We start from the raw sequence: 24,329 nt of genomic DNA on the forward strand, positions 1-24,329 counted from the left end.
GTTAGGATCCTAGTATGAATAAAGCTCCAAAGACATTCCCGTTCTGCTTGTGACACATGATTTCCCTGAAAATGTCTTTTTGTCAAAGCTGATATAACCTCACTTTGTCAGGGTTGCTTCGAAAACTCTTGAATGCATTATAACAACTGTTACTGTAGCTTGAGTACTACTTAGTGGAGGCCCAGGAAGTGCACACTTCCTTTGTGCACTTGTGACTTCCTACTGGTCTGTCACAAGTTTCCTGATAAATGTAATGTTCGCCATGTAAATGTCTCCTACTAGTGATGAGAAGGTTACCATAGTTTCCCCACTCCAGCCTGGCCCGATTAGATTTACCATGTCATGGTTTTGGTTTCGAGCAAAAGGAATGACTCAAAGTTGCATGTTGGTTTCTGAAGATCCAACTGGGGCAAAAGGAAGGTTATGTTGATGATTGTACTTCAGTGAAAAGCTTACAAGTACAACTCTGCCACCTTGTGGAAGGCACTAAGTACATACCTCTGGTATTCCACCCACACCCGTTGAACTCATTACTCATGCAGACACTCAGAAAGGTGGGATAGGTGGTTCAAATTACTTTATTAAATAAAAAAGCCCCCCCCCCTTTAAACTGTGCAGCAATGATAATACAAAATATTGTAGAGATTAGCCAGGTTTGCAGTGCTCCGTTTATAAATGTGTATAGTATAATCAGAAACACATTTTCCTGAAATAGTTTGAAACAAGGTAAAGAGACTAAACATATTCTAAACAAGCATTAAAAGAAAATTCTGTCTAATGTGAAATATTTATACAATGCAATTAAAAATATTCTAGTTTAAAAAGAAACTTATCTATAAAATTAAGTGGAATATGAAACCGTAGTTAACAGCTGAGATCACAAAAAGCACTGAGCAAGTGGGCCAAACAGACAAGTGCACTCTTAACTTTTGGTGTCCAATTCCTTTTTCACAAGTTCCAGCCACAAGACCGAAAGCAACACAAGAAAAGCAGAAGTGCAGCATGTGACAGTATTTGCACCATTTTTTTTTTTTTAAAGTTTGCTCTTAAAGCCAGAACTAAGCAGCAGAGACCTTCTGAAAGAGGTTCATTAACTTGCCAGAAAGTGAAAAGACAATATGGCCAGTAAATAAAAGGTAAATTCAGTTCCCAGGATATGTTGAATACAGGAAACATGAAAAAAAAAAGTATAAATAGAAAAATAAATACTGCTACGCATAGTTTACAAGTGAACGTAGTGTGGACTTAAACCAGATCTGTTTTCTACTAAATGACACAAACAGATGCTAATAGGCTTTAATGCACTGTCTAGTGTTAAAACTACTGAAAGAATGAGGCCGTTTTAATGCAGAGCCATCAGATCCTTCAGTTCACTAAAATACTGAAATGGAGGCCCAAAACTTTAAAACACTGGTTTTCAAGGTTAAAAAAATAAGTATGATTTTAAACTGTGTGCACACATTACTCTTTTTTTTTTTTGTACTTTTACAAGAAGTGGTGTGAATTTCTGACACAGAACTGACAATCAATTCATGACTTTTTGCATAGATCTAAAGAACTTTGCATGCTTACGATGCAAATGTACCAACAAAGCAAGAAGAACATTCTCCTGCTGAGAAATAATAATAATTATAATAATGATAATAATAATAACGACAATAATAATAATAATAACAATAATAATAACAACAACAACACCAAAAGTTTGATATTTGAATTGGGTCCACAAAACAGATCTCCTGCAGTCCACAAAGCAGAGACAAGTCTGCAGCACTGAAGCACTTCACAACAAAAGCTTCATGCAATTCAGAACATCAAACATTTTGGCCTTAAAAATGCCAAGAGGTTAAAATCCATCTTGGAGACAGACTTAAAAAAAACAAAAACAAATCTGAAAAGACTACAGCCTTTATAAAAGCAGCGTTTACATTACGTCAGGTGTTGCTATTACTATTTCCTCATGGACAAGGAATCTCAACTAAAATGTCAAGAAAACTCCCGCAGAGAAACTAATCTTTCAAAAAAAAAAATAAAAAAAAAAATTGGTGAAATATGAACCTAATCCACGCACTGATGCATAGAATTTTGCAGCACTTCAAGTCAAATCATTGTATTTATATCCACTCGCCCACATAAGATCATTTCTAAGGCTACATAGGGCAAAAGGCAAGGCAGAAATTCTCATCTGCATAGGTGAGGTACTTAAATGTCAAGTATGTCTAATTTGAAGTCTTTGGTGTGGTGAACAATGTTTCAGTACTGGAACATGAACGAGTAGGAATGAAGCCCCAGTAATAACTGTAGGCCTAAGGCCTGGCTGTTTGGGGCATGGGATATGCCTCAATAGTTAGTATATGTCAATTAAATTTTAGTTAGAACCACAAAAAAAAAGAAAAAAAAAAAAGGGAAGGAACACTGGTTTGTGACGGAATTTCTAAAGAAGGAAAGTCCCAAACACAACATCCACATGTATTCCTTTCATTACTACCATACATGGCAGAGCTTTTACTTTTCTTCGAATAACAGACAAAGGCAGTTTCACTTCCTCTTTACGGTGTTTGCTTGAGGTGTTAGGTTCTTCCTCTTAGAAGAAAGAATAAAATCCCATGTCCCATAAAAGGCTGTGAATATGAAGGTTTTCATTCAAAAGCTATACCAGCTGGTTTTGTTTCCCTCTTCTGGATAATCTTCTATTACTAAAAAAAAAAAATAATATCCAGTCTGGGCTTTCATTAGAATATAAACCTTCATGCTCCGAATCCTTTGTGGTACATGTGACTACCTCCCCCTCCAACAGAACCTGAATGCTGGCTCTGATCCTTTAGCTATTCACATCCAGTTTGCCACAGTAAATATTTTTAGCCCAGAGAACCTTGTGCGGCAAGTACCAGTCCCATTGGCACAGTCGGCGTATCCCGGTTTCCTTTTCCAGTAATGAGGCAGAGAGTAAACGGTGTTCAAGGCTGCCAAGGTTTCCGGTCCTTGCCTTTCTGATCAGGAATGTGTTTATAGCGACATTTCTCCCCAAAATGGCAGCCAGTGGTTCTCCAGAAGTAACACTCATCTCCATTAACCGGGCCGCGTCTTCGAGGTCTGAGTAGAGACACACAGGTTGCACATTAGTTATAAAACTGCAGTCCTGTTGTATGATTACTACTATTATTATTAACTAGAGTTTTTAAAAGAGCAGCCAGTTAGCTTCTCACCCAGCAGCTGTGCCTCCCTGCTGTGTGACAGGGAGGCAAGTCTTGAGCGGAATAGGAAGGGACCTCTGAGTGCGGCGGTCAGGATAGCGCACCACTAAACGCGTGTTTTCAATACAGTGACCCTGTGACAGCAAGCATGTATGCACATTAACCCCATGGCAATAACTGTTTCTATGAAAATAATAATGCTGACAAAGGAGAAACAACAAAAACGCACTTACATTTAGTTTCTCCATGGCACGAGCTGCCATGCTTGCATCCCTGAAGTTAACGAAGGCACAGAATCTCTCATGCAGCACACGGATACTCTCAATCTCACCATACCTTCAATACAAGGAGACACAAGCAGACCAGTCAGCAACTCCCGTTGTTAAATTAGCTTCCTACATTTTCGTATAGGGATATTGCGCTTATATCATAACATTTTGTACCAGAATAGGATCATACATTTTAAAAAGGTCCCTTAAGTGTTTCTCAGTTAACTCAGTTGTCACATTTCCCACCCAGAGGGATGGACAGGGAGTTCTGCAAGAGAGAGAATGTAACCAAGAGTGCTTTAAAAAAAATAACAAATTAATTCATCATCATCACATTATCAACAACTCTATTTTTGACTGCTCAATCGTGGTCACCTACCCTGGTTGCACAACAGATGAATCTGTGCTTCCAGCTGCTGCTGAGGAAAGAAAAAGGATCAACAAGAGAATACATCGGAAAATCAGTTGTATCCTTTTAGCTTAAAGCTTATTTGATCCAGAAGAAAAAATGTTGGTCACTGTTTTGGCCTTACCTTTGGCAGCTTCAGAATAATATGCCAGAACACCCTGCACTGTTGAAAATCTATCTAACAGCAAGACACTCTGCACTTCTTCAAAGCCCAGTTCCTGAGGAAGGAAGAAAGAAACTCAAATTACCACCAGAAGGGTGTATGCCATCCGTCTGCCATTTGACAGAGACTTTACAACCATGGCTGTGTACACTTGATCCTTAAACATTATGGCTTTATGGTGTTTCTTAGTTATGGCAAAAAAAACAAACAAAAACAAAACAGCGACCTTAACCTCTGAGTAAAGAATCCAAGCAGTTCATTGCCAAGTGCAAGTAAATTGTGCCAAATGTTTACAAAAAAATCCCTTTAAAGCAATCCTGATACAACCGATTAACAAGAAGTAGACAGATTTTAGTTCACTGTGACCTTGACACCAAAATTCCAGTCGGCTCACCGGGTAAATGTTTGTGCCAAAATGCTTCTAATAGTGGAAAAGAGGAACTTTAAAGAAAAAAAAAAAAAAAAAAAAAAAAATGCACTGCCTTGGGTCACAGCTGTCATTGGGAGAAGGCATACAAATAATACCTGTCACATCTACAGAGCTTTTGTGTGTAGGCGTTACCATTAACTGCAGCACTTTGCAGTTAAATAGATTATTGACAGCCTCCTCGCAGTCTTTGTCCAGCTTCAGCACCTGCTCCATAGCCTTTTCTGCCTCACTGTACCGCTACAACACACACACACACACACACACACACACACACACACACACACAGTAAGTGAGTTAACACTAATGCTTAACGCTTTTTCGGTAGATTATTTACTCGACTACAAGCTATTACAAGCTTGTACCAACCTCCATGCCCATGAGGGCGCTGCCCTTGCGGAAGTATCCTTTGGGCCAGTCTGGGGCCAGCTGAATGGAGCGTTCAGCATCTGCCAGGGCCTGAGGATACTGCTCCAAGCAGTAATAGCAATAAGAGCGATTCCCAAAGAATCTACACGACATTAAAAAAATAAATGAATAAATGAATTAATATTATGTGAAATGTGCATTTCTTTTGTAATGCCCAAGTCATGACCACAGAAGCTGTACCTGTAATCTTTGGGATCACATTTGATGGCTTCTGTAAACATACTGGCTGCTTGTGCATACTGCCCCTCTTGCACCAGCTTTATCCCTTTTTCTGCAGGACATAAAGATTTGCTTTTAAACATTCCCAAAGGCTCAAGTGACCGCAGTGCTGTATGCTGGCATGCTTTCAGAATGAATGTGGAATCAATAATGTCCTCGAAGCCTTTGTTTCCATTTCCATGAATAACTTTTAAAGTTTCGATTCTTTACCTGTCAGTGATGCGCTTTTCTTGGTCATGGTGTCAGTTCCATTTGTCTGAACAAAAAAAAAGAAAAATGAAAAAAAAAGTGTTGGTTAAAAAAAAAAAAAAAAAAAAAAAAAAAAAAATCTATTTTCATGACTTCATATTCATGAAAATGTGTATTTACACTGCGAACACACACACACACACACACACACACAGCTTTTGTCAAATCTTTCATGGTCCAGAGTCCACTTTCCCCACATATCAGACTTTGAACTAACACAGGAACACCGCCTCAGCAAGAACTATTATATATGGGCGTTTGCTAGAGCTGCTTGTCTTAGATCATCTGTTAGCATTCAATCACCTCTCTCCTGGCTTCATTCTCCTTGTTTTCTTTGGACTTTCGACTTGATCCTTTGGGTTTGATATGGCTAGCAGCATTTGCAACGAAGGCACTACTGACATCCCACTCTGGCTCCTGTGGGACACAAAGTCAGACACTAGTGTTAAATCATGTGCCATCCAGGCCTAGAAGCACATAGCCTTTCACTGCAAACGCTTCTATTAATTCATTGTCTTGAGGCCTGTGATGATGGTTGATGACTAAAAATAAAAACAATGGCTTATTCACACATTGATAATAAACTAGTGTAGTGCCCCAACCTCCTCAGCAGATCTGGCTTGGGTCTCCTGACATCCTGAAGGAGCAATAGCAGGAGCGGCAAGATCTTTGGAGCAGGCCTCCGATTTCCCCTCCTTCTCTTCTTTCTGCACTCCTTTTTGTGCCCTTTGTTTCTCCTCTTCACCCCCAACTTCTGCTTCGGAATCGCTCTCATCTAGTTCAGACTCTGCACCTCCATCCTCTTCGTCATCCTAATGTGGAGTGAACAACTGAATATTTAGATTTTCACCCCACAGAGGCTAAAGGAGGGTGCATTTCCAAGGGGAATATTAAAATCTTTACCTGTTCAGCGTTGTCATTTTGCTTATTTTGTTCCTGCTTCTTACGTTTTCGACGGCGCTGAAATGAATGCACAGAAACACTTTAGAAAACAAATGGCTTCCTTGACATAAATTTCCAGCAAGATAGCCTTTTTCTCTCACCTTCCTCTTGGCTTTGCGTCGCTCTGCCTTCCGCCTTGCTTTCTCCTCCTCACTCAACTCCTCCTCTCCATTTAATGCATCCTAGAAAACCAAACATTCAGAGAACTTGATCATTAATGTCCTCACCCTTACAGTCCTCACTAGGTTCTGTCAGCCTGACACCAATTGTTTACCTGCGACAAGGTGGCACTCGGGTCAGGGTTTGTAGCACCACAGTCCATCTGCTCCTCCTGGACCACAGGACCTTCAGGAAATACACAAACTGAAATCATCATCTTTTTCCCCCCACCTTATATATATATATATATTTTTTTTTTTTTTTTTTAAAGAAACAGCTACACTCTTGTTCCTATGAGCCATACTGCATTAAAAAAAATAATACTCAGAGTGTAGCTAGATAAGGACACACTTTTCTTTTTCCCCCCCCCCACTCAGCAGCATAGTTTGACAAGCACACCATTTAAAATTTCCTTCCCTGTTAGGGGAAAAGGGAAAAAAAACTGAAAATGCATAGTGTAATAAGAGACGAGATGGGAGGAACCATCATTTAATATGGCCGCACGCTTCACTTTCCTTTACTCATTTCAGCCTCTATCAACTAAAGAGAAGATTAAAAGCAAGCAGCAGGCATCCCCTGCAGCAAAGGAAGGTACAAAAAGTTCTGTTCCAACATTTTCAAGTTACCTTAACGTGTTATATTAAAGAGATCTCCATGTGTTAGGTTAGCCTGTCTCATTTATATTCCGGTCTAACCACACTGACCAGTGATGATGTGCCAAATTTTTAAACAACGCTGGGTGGAGACAGGAAGGATTATGTAATCCTTTCTTATATGAACCACCAGGAAAAGCATGTAAAATAAAAACAAGAAAACAGAACTGAAAATTGCTCAGAGACCCCAAATCAGATTGTTTCTTTAAGATCTTAGAGAGCCATTTAGTAATAGTTATCTTTAGCACTGCCACAAGCCCACCACACAACACATACAGCTGCCCTGAGTACTGCTTTCTGAGAAACTGGAGTACTGAGAAGAGAAGAAGAAAAAAAAAAAAAAAGGAAAGCCACTGCTCTAAATGTGGGATTTTGTGTACATACGCTTGGGGGAGGGGGGGCAGCTTATTTGATCAAGCCAAAACTGTAGTCGTTTAGGTCAAATTGCAGCAGACACACGACAAGACAAAAGGAAGCAAAGTAGTGGACTACGCCGGAATACGTGTGGTGTCATGTTTCCGTTTGATCAGCAAAGATTTCCAGAGAGTGACAAATCCCATACTTGGGCCCTGACTCATGTTGTTATTTGTGAAGCATTGACAGGAGAGTTTTACACTTTACATTAACCTTTATAAATTTCATACTACAAAACTAGACACACCAAGTAGCTACTCGACTTCCTGATTCTGTGTATGCCTGTCCTTTAGCGGTGCCGTCCACATTTTAAACAATATGCAAAAAAAAAAACATAAGAGAATAAAAGTTGTGGTAATTATATGGAATTGGAATTCCATGTGAATTCAAGTACATTTCCCCCCCTTTACATATACCATGTCTACACATATAAATGTCTCTCACTAGCTTTGTTAAAGAGCCAGTCTGTCATTACAATGTGTCTCCAAGGATGCATAGTGACAGCAAGGAATTTCAGTTGTGTGCGCTTGACTCACTGCTCAAATGTCAAGAAATAAGCACTGTTAACAACTCCATCTTCTCATTTGAACTAGGCCTTTGGTAAAAATTTTACCATACTGGAATGTCCTCCAAAAACATAAGTGATACAAGATCGGTAGACACGAGCAACAAAAGAGGCTCTGTTTCTTCACTTCAAGGAAATTTCCTAAATTAGTGTTCAGCTGAAAGGTGAGCTCTTTCCACAGGAATGCAAAATAATCGTGTACCATCACAGGCTGGAGCAGCAACAAGGAAATAAACTGCACAGGTCCACACTTTTCTTCAAGAAAGCATGACCTTATTATTCAAACAGGCACTACTTAATCATACGGCAGTGGTTGTGTAAACCAGCTAAACACAGAAACATGTAAACAATGTAGGAAATAGAAATGATCACACTTTTTTCTTTTTTGCAGAGTACATAGCTGCGAGACACAAATGTTCTGCATGTGACTGAGTGAAAACAACTGCATTACATCAGAAATAAACAGAAGAAAAATCATTAAAGATCTCAGAGGAGGTGAACTACAAAGCCAGTTTGACACGGCAAAGCTTTCTTTGCATTAGCAGGCTCCACACAACCCCAACCCTGAATAAGAGTTAATATATATCACAAGAGATATTATTCATTGTGTCAACCTTTAGCAGATTCTGTGTGTACTGACATAAAAGTTATGTGAGCACACAAAAAAGTGTTACCAAAAAAGATAAAAAGTAAAAGATGGACCGGCTGAGTGCCACCTCCTCTACGATGCTAACAGAGAGCTCTGAACAATACAGAAACACTATTACAGCTAAAAGCAACATTGATGCAGCAGTCCATAACCACAATGACCCTCGTTCACCTCTCCAGGTATGTTTTTTTTTTATATCCACACTTTCACTGTGGGAACAGTAAGGAGAATTAAGCATATGCACCACCTGCAGACTCTCACACTACCACTGCAAAGCCAGTAATGGTTGGAGAGGCAGGAAACCAAGTCTACAGCACTTTAACTGAACTGCTTCATCAGTGAGATTACTAACTGACACCGTTTAAAAAAAAAAAAAAAGCTAGAAATCTAAGCTCTTTATTACACCTTCACAGATGTATGGATCTGGATGGATCTAAGAATGAAGGAATGCAAACCAGTCTCTTTTGCAAATACATATTCCCCTACTTTTGGATGATAAACTGGGGAATTCCCACATTCATATATTAATAAATACAAATAATTTGAAACTGCTGCCTGCTACAACACATACTTTATTCATCCCGTTTTGTGTGTGTGTGTGTGTGTTTGTGTGTGTGTGTGTGTATTTCTCATCTAATATTCCCATGCTTTCCATAAATGGTAATAGGATTACTCACACCAGATGTGTACTCCTATACTCCAAAGTAATGCTAAAGTTGGCAAGGCATGTTTTTAATGCCGATGAAGGTGTGTAGATCAGCAGCTGTAGAGAGAGGGAGCTCTCTCTCTCTCTCTCTCTCTCTACATATATATATATATATATATATATATATATATATATATATATATATATATATATATATATATATATATATGTGTATGTGTGTGTGTGTGTGTGTGTGTGTGTGTGTGTGTGTGTGTGTGTGTGTTTATGCCGCACATAAGCTAACCTGATCTACAGCCCGATATGTTAGGATGTTAAGCGAAGAAGAGGAACAACATGTGGGCACATAACACGTTATTTAAAGAGATGTTTTAAGCTCATACAGTTTGACTTTCAATCTGCGCATACACTCGTTCTGTGCTGTGGGGCTTGTGCCACCTATCTGAGACATTGTTATCATACTAACACGCACCGAAGAATGCATTTATCTTTGTTTTGTTTTTATAGCACACATTAGTTTTTCTCTGTCTTATATACATGGTGTACCTCAGCTTGTAATCTTTATTACTATCTGCTTCGTGAGCGAGAACGCGTAAGAGAGCGTTTTGGATTTTCTGAGAACTTTTTCTTTTTTTTTTTTTTTTACTGCGCAAACTTGGAAGCGGTGCAGGCGAGGGTGTAACTGCCAAGAGAAGTTTCATTGTTTGACCAAAAGCTCAGTTTGATCACCAGGATAACACAAATGGGAAGCAATATCACTAACAAGTCGTTTATGTAACTCACGAGTTAGCTGTCCTCCAAATGTGCCGTGTCACACACGTTTCGTTATTACGTCCGAGATCGATCTAACCAGTTTAGAAAGTTTCGAAAAGTGGGAGAGAATTCTTACCGCTCCCGAGTCCCAACAGCCTGCATATATCCCTGGTGATTTTCATGAGCGCAACCATCCAGCATTATCGTCCTAAATAGCCCATAAACGTGCTCGGCCAAACGTTCAGGTTAGCACGAACACGTATCTAACGTTGGGACAATCGGTATCGAATCTGCGGGAATCTTTGGTGGTTTAATCCACTTCCTGAGCGTCTAACGCCGACGCTGGGTCCACCCTGACTGGCGTCTTAAAGGCACAGGACACTGTTATCGATCTTTAAACGGCTGAGACCTTATCAGAGAATGGCTTAACAATGGACCACGTGTTTAAATAACATTAACAGCGTTAGGTTTAATATCTAATGCAATATCATGTTTGACTATTGTAATGATTATAAACAGATACAAATATTATAAGATACACTCATTTACTATCCACTAACACAACTTTCCCAAAGAGCCACATGCGAAACTAATAAGTTGAATTTAGTCCTGTTGAATATTAATTTTATGTCATTTATTGGGGCAGTTGTGATAAAGTAATTATTAAAAAAATAAATTAGTTAATAGCTCACTCATGCTGTAATATAATCTCAGTGTAAATGGATGTGTATTTTTTTTTTTAAAGAAGAAGAAGAAAACCCTCAAGAATATCCTTTCAAGGTGTGGAAAAGAAAAATCAACTTTAATTTGCATTAATAAGGTTTTAAGATATTTCTAAGCTTTTAAAATGATTTTAATAACCAACAAAAGATACATAGTAAAAGATTGAATTTAAAACCAGGTTACATTTTGTGAGTTATCCACCATTACTTTCAGGACAGGACAGGGCATGTCTCACAATAGAAACATTGAAATTGTTAAACAGAATCATATATTATAATATGGGTAAAATACAATTGTTTCAAGGCATTTCTTTTGGAAAACACCTATGTTTTAGTATCATCACAAGTACATAACACTCTAAGCTGTGACATCAGCCCAAAGTGAAATAAATGCAACATAAGAAACAAACAATCATACATGGTTTAAAGGAAATTAGAAATGGCTTCAGTTTATTTAAAGCTATTCAAATAGAGTAGTAAAACGTTCCTTTGTGCATGAGTATCATCACTTCACAGTTTTTGTTAGTTTAATTAAAACAAGCATTAGTTTTTCTAAGAATACGTTTGGACTCAGTTTGCTTTGGTGGTATCAGTAATTTTCCGCTGGCTCACAGGTTGGTGTTGATTTTGTGTTTTTCCACTGGTAAACTTTTCACATGGCCTTCCTGTCCAGACCTGTTTTATTGCGCTCTACTTGTCATTTTTAATCCCATGTCATTTGTATTATTACGTCAGTCATTTAACTATTAAATCATAATGATCTAATTATAAGTTAATCTAACAAGTGGCTGGTTTTTGTTATAATATGACATTGATTTTTTAAACTAGCCACATTTACTCTAAAGAAATGTAGTGCACAGATTAGCGGACCACACAATGATAACGTTATCCGATAATGCCCTCAGCGACGTTTCAAATCAGCGATGACGGTAAGGGCTGCATTCCAGCCAGGGGAACCCATCACACCCCCACCTGAAAATGACATATCGACATGGAATAATTAGCCATCATGGCCGTCATTTATCATTAGCAATTAAGGCATGGGCACATCTTAAGATCAAAGGTTCATGAAGTGTGCTCTCTAAGACCAGCTAACATTGTATTTATTACTGTACAACATAATAAACAGCCTTATTTGTGATTCTGTGTTCAGCTGAGCATTAAAAGCAAACCTGGATGACAGCCACTGCCACACAGATAGAGCCCTTTAATTGGTGAGCGATAGTCTGAGAGAGAGGGCAAGGGTCGTGTTAAGTAGAGCTGGTCCAGTGACATTGATCCATGGAAGATATTCTGTAAAAACAAGACCAAAAGTTTAATTTTCCCTTTTGTTTTTCCTTCCAGGGCTATTAGTAGAAAAATAGCCTCCCTTGTGGTTAATTACTGTTTTCTTCATACAAAGGAGGCAGAAGCAAATGCAGTTAAGCGATTAAGTGTCACACAGTTAATGTGAACTTTGATTCTGGCTCGTGCTGTAGTAAAGCTGCCTGTCACCATTATCTGCTTATACAACAGCCATATCCCAAAGTAGGCAGTTAATGACTGAACACTGAAAAGAATGCAAATGACTTCCTCATCCAGTGAACAGCTGACTGTGTCAAACAAATAAGTGGCGTGTCAACATTCAAAGTGTTGCTCAGTGCTACAGCATCCACAGTGCACAGTATCTACCCCTCCAGTGAGCCCAAAGATCCTCTCCAGGTCAGGAGGGGCCAGGATGTCCCTGCCCACCACGGATTTTTTAAACCCAGGGGCGTATTGCTCTACCCAGTCAAACACTGAGGAGACAGAAACAGACATGCTTTTCACTCAAACACATGAATCAACATACAGGACATTTAAAGAGTGCAATTCATTTGAATACTTTTAATAATTTTGGAGAAAATATATTTCTAAGATTCACCAGTTAATTTGTAAACTTGACTCATTGTTCCATTTAAACAGTAAGAAAATGTCTAAGAAAGTTCCCTTCAGTGTCATTGAAGCCTGCAACAGTGAGACTTTAGAGCTTGAAAAGAAGGTAACTGGACTTCTTTAGGTTTTTTAAAGAGGGTTAAGGTCTCATCCAGGAGGTTTCTTCAGGTATTTAAATGCTAGTAGGTTTTATCCCATACATGAGCCAAGGTGTGACAAAAGGTGTGGCTCACTACAACCAGAGGTTTCAGGTGCACTGGAATGTCATGCTTGGATAGTTCCTTTGATAAACCTGCTACATAAGTGATGACAATGTGGTTCCATTTGTCATTCTGTTTCTCCCTTTCTATCCACTGAGGTGACATGAATACTGAATGCTTCTACTTCTTGGATTTTACCCAGGTGTCATCCACATATCTAGAGCCAAAGAGCTTTACTTTTCACCTCCTTCATGTAAAGGTTGGCTATGGGAAGTCCGTGGCACATCCATACTTTTGTACCGCCCCCCCCCCGTTAGAAGTCTAACAGTGTACAAATGTGATCGAGGTAAGGCTGGTTCTGTTGTGCAAGGAGCTGTCTTGCTGTAATCAGTTTCTCACAGTCTCCACTGCCTTGGTTGTAGGTATATAAGTAAAAAGCAAGACCACATCAAAGGACACTATGGTTTCATGTAGATTTAGTGTATGTTTGAGGCTTTTGTTTTGAAGTCAGTAGAGTTTTTGATATGATGCGGTGTTACCCACAAGCACAGCTGAGATGGTGAAAAGGTGCTTGGAAATGTTGCAGGTGGCTGGGAGGTGGAACATCTTCAAAAAACTTCAAGAAGTCCAGTCACCTTCAAGGTCTTAAGACTACCATGAACTGGATGACTGCGAATCTAAACAAATATACTGCCATAGTAAGCTAGAACTAAATCTACCAGCAGTAAACATGTTTGGCACGCTCAAAACATTAAGAAGTCAAGAGAGTGGAGCATTTGTTTTTCTAACCAGTGTCTGCAAATGCCTCCCGGTCCTGATCTGTCCACTCCCTGCCTTCTATATAATAGGGGGTGAATTGGGTAAAAAGTGACACCACATGGCAGCCAGGGGGAGCCAGAGTAGGATCCAGCACAGAGGGGATGGTCATTTCCACCATAGGCCTACAAGACCAGAGGAACATGATGTAATGAGATGATGGATTGACAAACATGTTGGATAAAGATTTTTTAAAGATATATTTGGGTGATAATGTTCAAGTAAGTGCTGACTGTGAATTCTTTTATCCTTAGCGGGACGTAAACATTAACTGACGTACAGACACTCTAAGAAAAAGATGAGAAAATACCAAATGTCCAGGGGAGAGATAAACACTAGTTCAAGGGTAAGTGTTATCTGTGAGATAAGGATACTGCACATGGACTACTTATGTGAGTAACCTGGAAAAATATATGATGAAAATACATAAACTAAAAAAAATTGTATTGTATTAAACGATATGAGAAAGGATATTTTATTGTACAATCTCAAAGGTTTTAAGGTTGAAGTGCTAAACATTCACACTACTCACTTTAATACGTTCTACCATTCGCAACTACACAGTTAATCCCTTATCTCAGTAACAAGCACCTAAAACTTTGCCCTGTATTTTCCAGTTCAATAAGAACTGTACATGTGCACTGCACAAATCTGTGCTTGAACATTAACTAAAGCTAGTTTTCTTTTCTTCCTCAGAACATCCTTTGTAACCATTGTCCTTGATGTAAATATGTAAAAATTGTGTATGTTTCTGTGTCTTGTGTACTGTTTGTTTGTATATGTGTCTTTCTTGCTGCTGTTACACCCGAATTTCCCCTTGTGGGACAATTAAAGGCCTATTCTATTTCTATTCTATTCTAATCTATTCTATTCTATTCTATTCTATTCTTCCCTCAGTGGGACATTTCAGTTTGATTTGGCATGCACAAATCTGACATGTTTAAAAGAATACTTATGCGAAGACATGTTCACCTTGCTGAGGGTCGATCATTTTTTGCTTCCTTATATGCTGTTTCCAAAACATCCACACTTTCGCAGTTCAGATGGATTGAGCACTGATGGTGTGGTCCAGGTTTATCACCTGGTGTGGGAGATGCTAAGAAGTTTGGCAACTTGTCTATTGCCACTGTAACAAAAAAAACAAACAAAGAAAGAAAGAAAGGAAAAAAGACATCACAGCAGGTAAAATGACATGGAATCAGTGTATGTGCTTCATTTTTTTTAATAAACTTCAAATTTTGGTTGAGCGTGCAGAAGAAACGCACTTCTGATTACATCACACTAGAAGCTGAACAACTGTTGAGACCCAATTTCTTCATAAGATTAAACATGTGATACAAAACCCACCAAAACAAACCATTTTTCCAAAGATGACTAAAGGATGTAAGTTTTCACCTCAATATATTATAGTGCCAGTCTTAACTTTAAGTTCTGATTGATGAAAGACTCACCATTGATCTTGGTAACAGGTGAAGTGTAGTCGATCTGGTCTACTGCTTTGATGAATTCTGAAGAAAGAGCGGACTGTAGTGATACAAGAGGTCAGAATAAGGGACTTTGTTTAGAGCGTTGCTTAGAAATGATGTTCGGTTTTCTGAGTTACCTGTGGTGTCAGGTTTTTGAAGGTAATATATGGGGTAGCATTTGATAAAACAACTTTACTGTGGATTTCTGTGCCGTCCTTTAGCACTACACCCTTAGCATCACCATCTGAACCAACCAGGATCTGGCTTACATCCTGCCAAAGATAAATGCAAGAAGTTAGGGAAGCTAGAACATAATTTCCCATGAATCCATGAAATAAACAACAAATCAATGTGATTACCTTTTCTGTAAAGATGTCAACACCATAAGATCGAGCAGCACTAGCAATAGCCTGAGACACACCTCCCATGCCTCCTTCTACATAACCCCAGGCACCCTTCTCCTTCTCCACCTCTCCCATCACATGGTGCAAGAGAACATACCTGCAAGTCAAAACCATCGAGTCACTTGTAATTCAGTCTAGCCAGATCTAAGATTACGAGAGTTTGGTTGTCATAGGCTGCTGTAAAATGTGTCTCACCCACTGCCAGGATTACTAGGACTGGTCATGGCTCCTATTACACCATCAGTAGCCAGAGTGGCTCTCAGTGGCTCAGAATCAAACCACTGAGTGAGAATCTTTCACACAAAACAAAAGTTATCTATGCAATCTAAAAATAAGAGGAACTAATGACTTTGTTTAATCTCTAACCAACCTTCATTATTGGAGCAGTTATGATTTCGTAGAAGTCTGGAAGGTTTTTGCCCAGTTTTAGACCTTTAGATTAAGAGCCAGAAATAGTCATGACTAAATTAATGCAGCATACAAATTAAGTACTTGCTAAATAAGCTAGTATTGGAGAATAAAAAAGTTTAAAAAAAATAAACCAACCCACCACATCTGAAGATGGGCATCAGTGTTTTAGCTGCAGCCACCCTCCGTCTCGGTGATCCAGAAATGATACCTGGAATATCTACAGGTGGAGCATCCAGGAGAGGGTGGATAGCATCTGCTAGCCTCTCCAAGTGTGCAACAAATTTAGGATAAGCCTGTATATATGTCGAGGAATAGGTGAAGATGTAAGTAAGCAAAGGTGTGTGGGATTGTATCACATAGAAATAAAGGTCCAACAAGGCAAAGAACAACCTCGTCGGCCTCATCACTGATGGGGACGACAGGGAGTACAGAGGACTGACTCAAGACTTTGTGGACTGGTGCCAGCTGAACTACCTCCAGATCAATGCCAGTAAAACCAAGGAGCTGGTGGTAGACTTCCGCAGGCACAAACATCCTCCACTGCAACCACTGAACATCCAAGGTATGGACATTGAGGCTGTGGATAGCTACAGGTACCTTGGTGTTCATCTGAACAACAAACTGGACTGGACTCATAATTCAGACGCCCTCTACAGGAAAGGGCAGAGCAGGCTGTACCTGCTGCGGAGACTCAGGTCATTTGGAGTGGAGGGCCCACTCCTGGAGACCTTCTATGACTCTGTGGTGGCCTCAGCCATCTTTTATGGTGTGGTCTGCTGGGGCGGCAACATCTCCGCCGGGGACAGGAAGAGATTGAACAGGCTGATCCGCAGGGCCAGCTCTGTTCTAGGATGCCCTCTGGACCCAGTGGAGGTGGTGAGTGACAGGAGAATGGTGGCTAAGCTGTCATCCCTGTTGGACAACATCTCCCACCCCATGCATGAGACTGTGACAGCACTGAGCAGCTCCTTCAGTGGGAGACTGCGGCACCCACGGTGTGGGACGGAGAGATTTCGCAGGTCTTTCCTCCCCACTGCTGTCAGACTCCACAACAAAGACTTTAACTGATCAAACACACACATCCACAAATGTGCAATAACACTAATGTGCAATAATCTTTTCTGGCATCGTTGTATTTTTACTCAGTTGTATATAGCATTTGTACTCTATTTTTATCTCATTGTATATTTTATTCTATTTTATTCTACTGTATATAGTATTTTATTTTATTCTATTCTGTACAGTTGTGTACTGTATTTATTCTTATTTTATTTTATTCTAATTTTTGCTTCATAACTTTTGCACTGTCCACTTCCTGCTGTGACAAAACAAATTTCCCACGTGTGGGACTAATAAAGGTTATCTTATCTTATCTTATCTTATTTTTTGGATCAGCCTAAATGAACAACTACTTATTATGTTTATTTTCGAACCTAAATCACCTTAGCATCCTTCTGTGAGAACTTGCCGATCTCCATCTGGTTGGTGGCCAGATCTGCGCCCAGAGTGAGAGAACGTGGAGGAGCACCTCTCACCCCTTCCTCCAACATGGGGGTGAAGGCATGTGGGTCTCTCATATACACCTTCAGCCCATGTTTCTGAATTTATAGAAAAAGGGAAAAAAATGATGAACTGCAACAAGGCTGAGCACTGATATCATCTCATGATGTCTAGAATCTTTCTTTGTGATTCTGGTTTTGTGTACCTTGAGCTCCAGGTCTCTGTATATGTGCGGTCTTAACAAACTGAGCAAGTAGGAGCACCGAGAGAAGCGGAAACCTGCAAACCAATGTAATTTATCTTAGAGGGGTAAAACTTTAGGTTACTTGCATAACCTAAGGCTCTCAGAGTAGCATGAGTGCGCTCTCTCACTACAGGATGCACCTCCCTGCATGAAGCATGTATCTTCTGTATCTCTACCAATCCTGATTGGCTGGTGATTGTAACGAGCACGTCGGGCAAAGCCTCCCACCTTTAAATAGGTTGCGCTATTAGATAGTCATTATTTAAGATAAGCACCTCTTCTCGCTTTGCCCCAGCACAAAAGGTTGCCTGGTGAGACGACTCACTCATGCTACTCTGAGAACTCGAGTTACGCAAGTAACCTAACGTTCTCCTTTCAAGCATTTGTTTCGATGTGTCACCATGGGAAATGGAGACTCCCGTATTGTCAGACAATAGTTATCTATTTTTATCTCAAGCAATCATGGCAATAGCCAGTCTATCTCTCACCAGAAGCTGATATATCTCCGCCAGCCAGTGCATTTCTCGCCAGAGCGGAGCTATCAAAATCAGGGTGTGATGATTCTCCCTCACTTTGAAGAGAATGGGAGATATCAAAGCCAGAGGGGGGAATGCTTATAGGAGGATGGGCGGCCACACAGGTGTAAGGATGTCCACACCGAGAGGCGCACTCTGGTCGCGTAACGACAAGAAATGTGGACAATGTGCGTTTTTCCCGTGGCGCCGCCACAACTGTTCTACAATGACTGGATGCAGAGCCCAGTTGCCGAATAATGGAGCACCTCTGGATAGCAGATCTGCTCCTTGATTCTGAGAGTCTGATTCTGAGCAAGTGTGTCACTCTCAGAGAGAGGAAACATTTGCTGCTTCATAGCATCAGCCTGCATGCCAGTGTGTGTAACTGGCGTGAACGTAGCCCTCCCTGATGACTGATATAAGCCACCATGGTGTTTTTGTTGATCCTCACAAGAACATGATATGCATGTAGAAATGGTAGGAAGTGCCTGAGGGTCAGAAACACTGCCAGGATGTCCGGATAATTTATGTACGGTCATTGGAGAATGCTGCTCCACAGCCCTCTCACAGATCAGCCCTAACAGGCCCTAACACCGCCCTAACAGGACAGGCCACTTTCCGGAACTGCACAGGACCCATAGGCAAACCCTGAGTCAGAAAAACTGGGTGTCGTCATCGGCATAACATCAGCACGCATTCCCCTGCTACTGATATTATCCATGCAATATGATGCACGGAGCTCAGTTTGAAAGAAGCCCTGAAAGAAGAGAACTATTTGTGCAGGTGGAAAAGAGCGAGGTATGCTCTGAGCACGTTCACTCTCTCCTCTGACAGACAAATTGTAATTTTGTTTGAGTCCAGAGATAAACCGAGGAATGTTATACGTTGTACTGGAGGCAACACAATCTTTTTGCTGTTTATTATGAAGCTTCAGGTGAGCTTCACGACAACAGAAGTCGAGTGGTCCGGTTCCGACCACGCCAGAAGGAGCCTAAATATGTAGCCAGATGAATGGCCCCCTGCATAGGCTGCATAGGCGTATCGGCGAGGGGTCGATGGGGCAGGGGAGCCCTTGCAACACATTCCAGAACATGACAGGTGAATGGGGAAAATCCAGCTTCTCCACCCGTGGTAACAGAGGAGGCTGTCAGGCCATTCTCTTCTTCTTCCTGGCATACTGACTGACAGGCTGTTTGGGTTGGCCCTTCAATGGCCTGCCCTCATCTCCTGCCTGAGTGGGTGTACTGGTGGTGGCTGGGACTTCCTACGTTTTGAGATCCCAAATTGAGTGGGAAGCCAGATGAACACCTGTGTGAAGGTCTATCTCGGGGCAGGACCAGGTGTTGGCTCAGTTTTCTGGGGGAGGCAGAGCCTCATCCTCTCTCTAACATTTCTGCTGAATAGAAGCCAGAGGAGTCCCGAAAACGCCGTTAAGCACGATCGGCATGACCTTAATGTCCTCCTTCTCTCTCTCTGACAGGTTTGTCACGTTGACCCATCTGGCTCGCTCGTGCAAACGTAATCATCCCCATGGATTTCCTTGTGGCTTGGACTGCGCAGTGCTGCATGCTGAGTGAAATATGTGTGATCACAGTAATTTCTTCCCAGACATTTGGGTCAGGCCAGGTCGCCGTGTCCCCACACAGCGCTACCTGGTAGGAAACTAGAATGGAGGAAACATTCAGTGCCATTACCGCTAAAAGCCACCGCTTTGTAGGCCCTCTCGGTCACGACGGACTGAAAGCGGTCTGCCTTCGATGGGAGTATGGGGCTCCTGGAGGAGGCTTTAGCCAGCCATGAATGGAGGTGGGCTGCAACTAGCGGCTCCATGTGGGGCATACAGAGTAGGCCATGCTTCTTTATGCCCTCAAAATCCAGGGAAGAAGGCCCTTGGTGGTTCTGCTGCTGAACGGGAGGTCTTCAAAAACAGCTATGGGAATTAGCTAACACTCCTGTCTGTGGAAAGTTAAGGTAGCTAGCCTTAGAAGGTTGAGATGTTGCCCGAAATGAGAAGAGGTTTTTGAATAACACCTATATAATAACACAAGCTATTTAAAGGTTGGTGCCGATCAGGATTGGTGGACTGAGATACATGCTTCTGAGGAATACACAGGAAGGCACATCCCATAGTGAGACATCGAAACAAATGCTAGGAATGAGAAGAGTACGTGACATAACACACATTTAATAAATATTAAATAAAGCAATTACCAGTAAAGTGTGAGTTCACCCAAAGAAGAGAAAACTTGTATTTCTTCAAATAATTAGATGGTTTCCATAAAAATCAGTGTGTGACTGTTCAATGTCACTGTGACTGTAGTTTTTCAGTGGGGTAAATTCTTGCACCCAAAAATTAATTAATTAATTTTAAGTGTAAGAAGCAGAAACAAATATATACTTTTTCATATTTAATTGAGCTAGAAGTCAATCCTACCAGGGAAGATTTCCTCTGAAACAGCTGCACCTCCCAGCACATGTCTGCGCTCCAGCACTGCTGTCTGCAGTCCTCCCTTCTGAAGATATGCAGCCTACAGGCACACAAAGCACACATCACCATAGTGCCGAAACCTTTGGTTTTTAATAGCTCACTGCAAAGGCAGGTGTTAGGAAGTAAATATGTAAACTCACTGCCACCAGTCCGTTGTGTCCTAGAAAGAGATGTAAATACGCAATTTAAAACAAAGAAAGAAAGAAAAAAAAAAAAACAACGACTCCGTTGCATGAAGTTTCAAAAAGTTGTCCCATAATTAGGATTTTTAAAATATTTTGTGTAGACAGGGTGCCCTGTAGTAATGAGTTCAAGGTTGAATAATTAAGATTAAACTATGCACAGCCGTAAACGGAGTGAATTCACTTATCTTGGAATGCAATATTTATTTTACTACGAAATTACCTTATTTATACTACAATCCTACAAACTCAGATTTATCGTTTTCGCCCATTATTACAGTATACGTCGCTCTCTACATTCCTTTCTTACAGTCCACAAATCTCACCTCCACCGATGACCAATGCGTCGTAATTTGATTTTAAAGCAGTGTGACTTGACCTGGAGCCTGTCACTGTACCCGCAAGGGTCACAGCCCTCCGCCCTCGGTTAGTCCACGCTGCTGTAGCCATGGCAGGAATTTGGAGTCTTCCACTTCAACCCCTCCTACTTTTATGGTGAAGTAGATCCGGGTTTCATACTGGAGGCGACCCTTTATGGACCTCTTCAGTTCGGGAATAGATACAGAGATATGGAAGTGAACTATAGTAGTTATATGATGTATAATGGTTCACTTCTGACGTATTGACAACAGATGCAGTGAAATGACACATGAACTGTGCACAGATAACTAATGTGGCATTTCTGTCACATACGGCAGTTTTTATACACTTATGGGCCGTTTCAGTTTATGCTGTTACAGTTAAAGTTTAGTAAACATCCCTCTTCTGCCCTGCTACTGGCTACGCCCATAGCAGAAATACAAGGATAGATAAAAAATAAATTTTAATGTGGATATTTATTCGATTTAAAGTCACAAAATGACCAAAGTGATTAAAAAAAAAAGAAAACCAAACAAGGACGTGTTGGTGTTATTCTGGAAGTGAACACATGGTGGCGGGGTTGTTCCATTAATATCAGGTTCACAGTTCGTGTCAGCGCATCGGTAATATGCACTGTATGTACTTTATGTACAGTTCAAAAGTGGGGAGACTCACTAGCGAATTAAAAAGAGCAGCATTGTATCAGTTTTTTTTAAACAAGGATCTTGCCTCTGCTCCCTGCTTCAATTTAAACACAGTAGCATACTTTCAATGCCAAGTCACAGGACACATTGACATTACCTCTAATTCACTGGTTCATTTGTTTTGAATGTTTTTGCTGGCCATAAACGTGATAAGCTTAAAAACAAACAAACAAACAAAATCTATGAAGCTACATTGTCTGATTTCACTGGAATATTTTAAAGGTTATGTTCATTTATCACAAACTAATCTTGCAAATGTTTTTCTTAATTTGTGATCATGTATTATCTATTATCTATGTTTCTTTGTAAACAGGTCTCTCTTGAAAAATAGATTTTGATCTCAACTACAACCTGTTTAAATAAATAATTTAATAAAAAATATTAATAATAAAGTCCTTGGATTCATTCTTACTGACAGGCAGAACTTGGGAATATGCAAAAATCAATTATTTTAGTATGTAAAAAGCTGAAAGAAGTTAATGCAAATAAATGTATTAATTTAATTTAATTTAAAAATTCAATATGAACAGTATGATAATCAAGAAGTGTCCTTCAGTCTTGGCTGGTTTGTGGCTGTATTTGAGTTATCTCACTGTACGGGCTCACGTTAAGAGCTTTAAGATGAGCTCTTAACACAGAATAGTTTCCTAGTGCTGCTGTTGAGGATGTCATGTTGGCCTAGTGTTTCATTCACCTTGCATTAATGAGATAAGAGGCCATGCATCATGCTGTGAAACAATCCAGGGAGGAGATGGAGCAGGAGAAGGAGATCTAAGGAAGGGAGGGTGTTAAATGGTACAAAAACAACCAAACACAGCAGAATATAAGCAAGTTATCTTCTCATCTTGTCCATATAATTTTGATTTTTGACTATGTTTTGCTTAGACAGTGTAAAATAATTCCTGAGGTTTATATAGATTGTGCACTCTCTTGGTAGGGGAAATGAAATGATGTGTTATGGTGATCTAGAGTTTCCCGCTAGACCTAACATGCCTCTCCCCCGGTGTATTAGAGTAGCATTAGTTTCATGGAAGAGAAATGATCCAGATATGCTGTCTGCTTGGTTTTCCTTTAAGGAACGTCTGCGGTAAATCATCCAATCAACCTTAACTAGATCAGAAGATCAAGGCAAGAGATTTTCTTCTTGTAAGCAGAAATTAACACTTCATTCCCCTTTGTCGGCAGAAATTCAACACTGATGCCCTTAGAGGCTCTCCCAGGCAATAAAGGAGAAAATTCAATTATGCTATAACAGCTCCGCACCAAAACACAATTAGCCCATTTTCTGGAAAAAAAAAAAAGTGATTCATGTGCCTCCAGGCAGAGTGGTTCACTAGTGAAGATGTTAGAGCTCTCAGCATTTACAATAATTTAATCATAAACTACTGTCTCAATCTCAAAGCAGTCCATGAAGGTGGAGAATGAATATATGACGTTCTTTTACTTGATGTATCAAATTAAAGATGCTTTTAATGTTTATGATGAAGTTCACTGTTAATGAACACGAAAAGCAGAATCAACTTTGTCGTATGACAATAACAAATATTTTATTACCCTGTCAATAATTTACAATTTGTAATTTTTCAAAGAAGGAAAGCCCTGTTTTCACTTTAGTCATTTTTGAATGTGCTAGAAGAATCAAACTTACTTACTTTAGACTTTGGACATAAAAATGATCGATCGATCAATCAATCGTTATTACATACATAATGGTCCAGAATTAAAGGGAAACAAAACTAATGAGAAAATCACAATGTCAAATTGCTGTTCTCCCTCAGGTTGGCCACAGTCAAATGCTCAAAAGCTGAGATTTATCCCCCCAAAAAATCTGTTATATGCTCATATGAATTGTTTTTGCAACTTTATCATCTTGTAAAATGGGATGAAGAAATTGTGAACCATTCAATAGTGTTATGGACACTACAGATTACTAATCTGCAACTACTAATTGTTGCAGTTAAACCCTGTAAACTGTAAACTTTTGGCAAATTTCTTCATTTCGATATACAAATAAATGTTAAGTAACACAGCCTCAGTTTGGATATTATCTTGGAATAATGGAAAAGATGGTCGTTTCCACAGCAATATTTAATGGAAAGCAAGTATATATAAGTGAAAGTTTACTGAATATCCATTTATTTGTACTTAAATATTGTCTATTTTAAAATCTGACATATAATTGAGTAAAACATATTAAAATGCTTCTTATTCATGTGTATTACTGTTTTGCATAAAACCATTATGA

General features: G+C 39.9%; 2 protein-coding genes across 3 annotated transcripts; both read right to left on the bottom strand.

Moving 5' to 3' along the window:
- Positions 1-773: 773 nt before the first annotated feature.
- zgc:123010 (stress-induced-phosphoprotein 1) lies at positions 774-10,517 on the bottom strand. Of its 2 annotated transcripts, none has more exons than XM_005456496.4 (16): positions 10,295-10,517; positions 6,576-6,646; positions 6,403-6,483; positions 6,263-6,319; positions 5,962-6,171; positions 5,663-5,776; positions 5,321-5,366; positions 5,072-5,162; positions 4,832-4,973; positions 4,598-4,702; positions 3,997-4,090; positions 3,843-3,882; positions 3,654-3,731; positions 3,428-3,530; positions 3,207-3,328; positions 774-3,093 (listed from the first exon to the last, which is right to left on the bottom strand). In XM_005456496.4, the coding sequence occupies exons 1-16, from the start codon at positions 10,350-10,352 to the stop codon at positions 2,958-2,960; spliced, it is 1,548 nt and encodes a 515-aa protein (XP_005456553.1). In that variant the 5' UTR covers positions 10,353-10,517; the 3' UTR covers positions 774-2,957. The 2 variants fall into 2 exon arrangements, with proteins under 2 accessions (XP_005456553.1, XP_005456554.1); XM_005456497.4 differs by having other exon boundaries at positions 3,843-3,879; positions 10,295-10,516.
- Positions 10,518-10,931: 414 nt separating this feature from the next.
- On the bottom strand, positions 10,932-21,512 carry pyroxd2 (pyridine nucleotide-disulphide oxidoreductase domain 2). The gene is made up of 16 exons (XM_003451973.5): positions 21,347-21,512; positions 20,979-20,998; positions 20,785-20,878; positions 17,797-17,870; positions 17,534-17,689; positions 16,231-16,384; positions 16,051-16,112; positions 15,876-15,973; positions 15,636-15,777; positions 15,414-15,548; positions 15,262-15,334; positions 14,783-14,936; positions 13,784-13,935; positions 12,552-12,658; positions 12,053-12,173; positions 10,932-11,852 (listed from the first exon to the last, which is right to left on the bottom strand). Exons 1-16 carry the CDS (start codon positions 21,468-21,470, stop codon positions 11,782-11,784), a joined length of 1,737 nt encoding a protein of 578 aa, XP_003452021.1. The 5' UTR covers positions 21,471-21,512; the 3' UTR covers positions 10,932-11,781.
- Between the last annotated feature and the right edge of the window lie 2,817 nt (positions 21,513-24,329).

Source organism: Oreochromis niloticus, linkage group LG13 (genome assembly GCF_001858045.2).
Source record: "Oreochromis niloticus isolate F11D_XX linkage group LG13, O_niloticus_UMD_NMBU, whole genome shotgun sequence".
Taxonomy (NCBI): domain Eukaryota; kingdom Metazoa; phylum Chordata; class Actinopteri; order Cichliformes; family Cichlidae; genus Oreochromis; species Oreochromis niloticus.

Excerpts from the sequence above, each read along its gene's own strand:
- zgc:123010 (XM_005456496.4), bottom strand. The coding sequence starts at position 10,352 with ATGGTTGCGCTCATGAAAATCACCAGGGATATATGCAGGCTGTTGGGA. Across the intron at positions 4,974-5,071 it reads TGTGATCCCAAAGATTACAG|ATTCTTTGGGAATCGCTCTT; the intron begins GTACAGCTTCTG and ends AATGTCGTGTAG. Across the intron at positions 3,329-3,427 it reads GTGCCATGGAGAAACTAAAT|GGTCACTGTATTGAAAACAC; the intron begins GTAAGTGCGTTT and ends TTGCTGTCACAG.
- pyroxd2 (XM_003451973.5), bottom strand. The coding sequence starts at position 21,470 with ATGGCTACAGCAGCGTGGACTAACCGAGGGCGGAGGGCTGTGACCCTT. Across the intron at positions 20,999-21,346 it reads CGCATTGGTCATCGGTGGAG|GACACAACGGACTGGTGGCA; the intron begins GTGAGATTTGTG and ends ATCTCTTTCTAG. Across the intron at positions 13,936-14,782 it reads AATGATCGACCCTCAGCAAG|GCCTATGGTGGAAATGACCA; the intron begins GTGAACATGTCT and ends CTGGTCTTGTAG.